The sequence below is a fragment of the Herpailurus yagouaroundi genome, unplaced genomic scaffold (genome assembly GCF_014898765.1).
Source record: "Herpailurus yagouaroundi ecotype Mexico unplaced genomic scaffold, PumYag 211, whole genome shotgun sequence".
NCBI classification, from domain to species: Eukaryota; Metazoa; Chordata; class Mammalia; order Carnivora; family Felidae; genus Herpailurus; species Herpailurus yagouaroundi.
The window spans coordinates 8,594,683-8,600,888 of NW_024412442.1; the positions used below are offsets into that span (position 1 = coordinate 8,594,683).

At 46.0% G+C, this 6,206-nt stretch overlaps 1 protein-coding gene across 1 annotated transcript in view; it reads right to left on the reverse strand.

The window, feature by feature from the left end:
- Positions 1-737: 737 nt before the first annotated feature.
- Positions 738-6,206, reverse strand: part of LIPA (lipase A, lysosomal acid type) — a 35,247-nt gene continuing 29,778 nt past the window's right edge. The window contains exons 9-10 of the mRNA XM_040454271.1: positions 2,992-3,063; positions 738-2,259 (exon numbers count right to left, since the gene is read on the reverse strand). Of these exons, the coding sequence (XP_040310205.1) occupies positions 2,026-2,259; positions 2,992-3,063 (306 nt within the window). The 3' untranslated portion in view covers positions 738-2,025. The remainder of the gene's footprint in view (positions 2,260-2,991; positions 3,064-6,206) is intronic.

Genomic DNA, 6,206 nt, shown 5'->3' on the forward strand with positions numbered 1-6,206 from the left:
GGGGCTTGAACGCACGAACCATGAGATCACAGCCTGAGCCGAAGCTGGACGTCTGGCGCCCCAAATCTGACTCTTTTCTGTGGGTGCCATGGGAAAACACAGATTCCACTCCAGTCCTTCGACCCTCTCAGACGTTACTTGTGCATCTAAATTCATTTGACTGATTGGCAAAGTATCGTTTTTCACACAATAAATCCACGTGGATTTATTGACTCACCATATTCCAGGGTTTGTGTTCGATTCTGGATACATAGAAACAAGTAAGACAGATCTGCCCTCAAGCTCACAGAGTAGTGGGAGAACTCGCCTTAGGACCCCCCCCCCCGCCCCGACAAATCTATGTTTTAGGGACCCTATAGCATGACTCGTCTCTGCTGGCTTCAGCTGCTTCATTTGCTCGAGGAGGGCGCTGGATGGACAGTCCTTGAACCCCTGGTCCCACCGCAGCCGGCGCCCAGGTCTCTCCTTAGTTTCCACTCGGTTTCACTCAGTGAACCCTGTGAGATCAGGTTGACAGCCAGCGTTTCCAAACTATGCCCCACCCTCCCTTAGGTTTGAGACCACTCCCTCCTCACCACGGTGAGGGATCAAAGGTTGAAGGGCAGGGTCAGTGAAGCTTACTCAGAGTAAGGAGGAGGGGAGAAGATGAGGAAGAAAAGTGTCAGTCCCTCCAGAAGACAAAGGGAAGTACAGGATGGCCATTAAGTAAAGGAGACAGCACATATATGCACACACAATCCCTCAGGCCTGCGAGGCTACTCAGTTTTATCGAAAAGTTCAAGGCTTTTTAAGTGTTACAAAGTAGTAGGATGCTGTCCGCATCTATCAGTGCAGAATAAGTAAGTATCAGTAAAATATCCTTTATTACTGCAGCTGAAGAAGCTGTGTCAGAAGAGCACGTCAACTGTCATTCCATCCATCCGTCAGTGTTGCACGGGAACGGCGCAATAAGGAAAGCGGGTGAATACGGGTGTCCTGAAGCAGGCACGCAAATCAGAATTAAAACTATGGATGCACACAAAACTAGAAAACAGAGACTCCCTGAGCTCTGATCTCAAAACATTCACGCTCATGTTTCTCTTGTGGGAAAATGAGTTAGGATGCTCCCCCCGGGGAAGCCTCTGGGCTCCTGTGTCCGGTCATCGGCGCTGATACGACAGCTGGCCAAGAGAATACAGTAATTTCACGGAAGAGAGCGGTATTGCCTCTACACAGCACCCTTGCTCTCAAACGAGTGGAGGGATCGCCTGCCACACAATTACAAACTCGGGAAGACAGATGGTTACAGGTATGAGTCTTCAAGCTATTTAAAATACAGGAGTCAGTCTTTTTTTAATGAGTGCCATCTATTGTCTGCAGACCACGGCAAGCAATGCTGCTTGGTCTGAGCAATTTAAACATTTTTAGATTCGATAACATTCACCATAGAATCTTCACACCTGGCACCGCAGGGTGATCACGGGATTTGACTTTGCACCTGCTGCATGAGGACATAAGAATATGGCATTCGGCTCCCTAATGACCACAAAGCCACCGGACTGAAGAGCCCTTTAAGGCAAAGAGACGAGAACCAGATACTTCACACACTGAGCTTTTTCAAATCAGCGTCAGGTTATCTGCCAACAAACCACCTGGCTTCGAAACTCCGACACACCCTCGGTGTGTCCTGTGTGAAGGCAAAAAAGGCAGTATTTGTATTTTCAAATTGTAAGGCTCTACACAACGGTTAGGATCTTTCATGATCAGTGGGATTTTGAAAAAAACTTAAGAAGGCTAAGGTAGGTTAGAGGCACTAGCCTCAAATACACCATGATTGGACAAAAAAAGCAAAAAAAAGCAAAAAAAAAAACAAAAAACGGGAAAATAATACACCATGATTGGACCCGAACACCTTCAATGGCATAATCTGATTGCACACAAAAATATAAAAAGCCTGGGAAAGACAACTATTTTAGAGAAATTAAGCGAACGCGTTTTAACCTGCCTGATCCCCGGCATCGTGACGGTGAACTTGGCCGGCGCGGCTCACAGGTGTTTCGACATCAGCTTCACCATGTCGTCATACAGCCGCCAGGGGGCGTCCAAGCCCCAGATGAAGTCCAGATGCTCCCATTCGGGGATGAGCTTGTGGTACACCAAGTTGGTGATCTGGGGCAACAATATGCTGACGTCGTTGACGTCCGCCAGCAGGTCCTGACCCCCGCTCCAGACGGCGGTGGGCACAAGCATGTCTCTCACGTTGTAAAGTGGAGGGTAAGTCTAGGATAAAAGCAACCGGAGGCGTCGTTTCAATTTACAAAACAAACACAGTCGACGTGATCCTCCTTAAATCCCGGTGAGATTTACCAGCGAGGATCACGTGGTGAAAAGCGGTCTCCCTTTGCTCTTCAAGTTACCGTGACCACAATGAGAAGAAACCTGAGCCACAGTGACGGAATCCTAACTATGGTACCTGCAGGCGGTCGCTGTTACCGCGCGCCGGGTACCCTAACAAGTGTTAAGTTCCCTCGCGAAGGCGCTGAGCTCCCGGGGAGTGGATGTGAAAAGCGCGGGAGCCAGGTGGTGGGGCACTGGCTTTGGGGTCGTACCCCCACGCATGGAACACGTGCCACGGGGCCTCCGTAGGCCCGTTTCCTCACCTTCCATAATAACAACCGGCACACCCGTCACACCGATGTTGTAGGAAACAACGAAGCAAGACAAGCACGGGCAAAGTGCCTCAGGCTGCAGAGCATGTAGCACTCAAACCACAGTCCGTTTCTTTGTGTATCTTGGCCATGTAATGTGGCTGAGGCCCGCCAGCGACCAGGTGACAGGCCGAGGCTAGTCTGACTCTGAAATCTATGTTCCTGGTCACTGTGACTGGTGTGTGACGGTGATGGGGACGGAGCCAGGGAGCACCGAGCCCACCAGAGCCCTGTGACTCGGGTGGCTTCCCGGTGAGCTTTCAGAGCCCAGTTCATTAATTCTAAAGACTTTTGAAGGCTTTACCTGATTGTAATGGAAATAATTCTTGGCGTGGCTTCCCCAGTCAAAGGCTTGAAACTTATGGTATTTAATAACCTGAAAAAGAAGATAAAAGGGGGGAAAAATTGAGTGACACAGAAGTTCAAGAAAGGCTCCCAGGCTGCAGGAGTTAACTACACCCTCAGAAGTCCATTTTACATCGTGTGCAGTTTGACTCTTGATTTCCAAACTGTGATTTCAAACAAAATGGCATCAGGGGCGCCTGGGTGGCTTCAGCCAGTTGAGCGTCCAACTTCAACTCAGGTCATGATCTCGCAGTTCATGAGTTCGAGCCCCGCGTCGGGCTCTGGGCTGACGGCTCGGAGTCTGGAGCCTGCTTCGGATTCTGTGTCTCCCTCTCTCTCTGCCCCTCCCCCATTTGCACTCTGTCTCTCTCTCAAAAATAAACACACAAAAGAATTTGAAAACACAAAATGGCATTCGTAGTGTAACGGAGTTGTGTGGCGACTGATGGCGGACACGTGGGCAGAAAGCACAGCACAACGTGACTTGTCAAATCACTGTGTCGTGCACCTGAAACCAGTGCAACACTGTGTGTCATCTGTACTCCGATAATCTAAATGATAAAGTTACGTTACTCTGATCGGAATAGAGTTACCATCCGACCCAATAAAGCAGCTTCGCACACATGCCATGAAGGACACTGGGCTGACAACTGTACTTCTTAGACAAGCTTCATGATGGCTTTTTACTGAGATTTGAAGCCTAAACTTTTTCAAAGAGTTAACACTCTTATTTGGGAGAGAAATGCGTATTACGTACAATATATGGATTAATGCTAATATAGGTGGATTCATATGTATGTAGAATAATATATTCAGATTAGTATGTAAAAATATTGATTATGTATGAACATACCTCTGTGGGATAATATAAACACTATATTATACTTTTAAAAAAATTTAATGTTTATTTTAGAGAGAGACAGAGAGACAGAGCATGAGCAGAGGAGGATCAAGGAGAGAGGGAGACACAGAATCTGAAGCAGGCTCAAGGCTCTGAGCTATGAGAATAGAGCCCCACACGGGGCTCAAACTCAAGAGCCGTGAGATCGTGACCTGAGCTGAAGTCAGTTGCCCAATCAACTGAGCCACCCAGGTGCCCCTGTATTATCCTTATATTAATCTATGAGTTAATATATTTATTTATAATCCCCATGTTTTCTAGCTATCCACTCCACTCAATGATTCAATATTTTATTTTATTTTTTATTTTAGAGAGAGAGCATGTGAGCAGGGGGGAAGGACAGGGGGAGGGAGACAGAATCCAAGGCAGGGTCCATGCTCAGTGCGGAGCCTGATGCGGGGCTCAATCTCATGACCCTGGGATCATGACCTGAGCTGAAATCAAGAATAGGATGCTTAACCAACTGAGCCACCCGGGCGCCCCTTGTTTTTATTGTTTTCTCAATACTTTAATGATTTTATTTAACACTTATTCTTGAGTATAGCCAGTATAATCACCAAATCGTACCACACACCAACACAATTCTACCTACAACCATGGAATAATACTGTATGTGAAACTGTAACGGATGCATATTTAGAATAGTGACATTAAAACATTTAAAAAGTCACTTTTTCGAAAATTTTGAAATGACACCAATCCGTACCTCCTCTATATCCCCAGATTAAAAACTGCCAAGAATCAAATCCAAAATTGACCAGCTGAATGAATCGGAAACTGTTCAGCTCGGGCCAGTCGGTGGTGCCCAGTAAAGAGAAAAACCTAGACTTGCTTCATCTCGACTGCTTTCAATTTGTGCGAAGCTTCAGTTGTTAGCAATGGCATAAAATGCTACTTCTACAGGAGAAATATTCAGCGTCTGCCTTTGCCCTTGCAAAGGACAGACACCGGTACCTGAAGCAAATTTAACAAGCAGAATAAAATTTGGACTCACTGCACCCATCAGGGCACCTGTTCTCAGCTCAAATTATCAGTGAAAATCCACCACTGTAGACAGACATCAGTTTCTCACTCTCTCACATGTGTCTTTTAACATTTGTATAAAGCACCGGGAGACGGTATGGGGTACAAAGGAAAAATCTGCCTGGAACTCAGACTGAACTCCAAAGTTGACTTTTGTGCTCAAGAGGCATAGGACTTCACGCCACGCACTGGAAAGGGCATTTCAGCAGGACGACGATGTGAAGGACACCGCACTAACAACCCGGAAATCAGCTGAAGTCCAGGGATAGGGATCTGGTGAAATACATTATGCTACATCCATATGCACAACAGCGTGGCCCCATCACAAATAAACATAATACAACAGAAAGAGAAAACTGTTCATAAATACTATTAAGTGGGAAGCAGGCAGAAAATGAAATGGAACATGCACTGTGGTTACACTCCCGTGATAATGGTATATGGATATCGAGGCAGAGGAGAAGGTTAAAGTATTAGGATGGATGGTTTTTTAAGTGACAGAAGGTTATTCTTAGGTCTTGAATGGTAATGAAAACGTACAGTTTCAATCTCGCTAAAGTACAATATGTATTGCAAGTCTTCAAGTTATGCCAATCTCTCTGACCATGAAGTCTACTCCCACAACTGTATCCTAAGAAAGTAATGTGCCTTGAGTATAAGCATATACTTCTAATTCAAGAACATCTGTCCCAGGATGTTTTACTATGGAAAAGAAAAGGCAAAAAATAGTAATTTAAAATTTTAGGTAACGGAGGAGCGCCTGGGTGGCTCAGTCGGTTAAGCGTCCGACTTCAGCTCAGGTCATGATCTCGTAGTGTGAGTTTGAGCCCCGTGTCAGGCTCTGTGCGGACAGCTTGGAGCCTGGAGCCTGCTTCAGGTTCTGTGTCTCCCTCTCTCTCTGTCCCTCCCCCGTTTGTGCTCTGCCCCTCTCTCTCCCTCCCTCTCTCTCTCTCTCTCTCTCAGAAATAAATACATAAAACATTAAAAAAAATATTTTAGAAGCCAGATTGTAGCCAATCCAATAGCTCTACTATGAATCCAACTCCCCTCATTTTTTAAAACAATATTTTATTAAAAGGTGGAATGTTAAAGGCAGCTCATGTGATTCTGCTGCAGGCAGTGACTGCCCAGTGCCTGGCAACTGCTATCCAAGACCACAGCATCTTAGTTTGGAGCTTAAATGGTGAGTTATTTCATGTTCAAAAAGAAGTTAGGAAGGAAATTTCTACAGAAATATGTCCTGAGGTAGA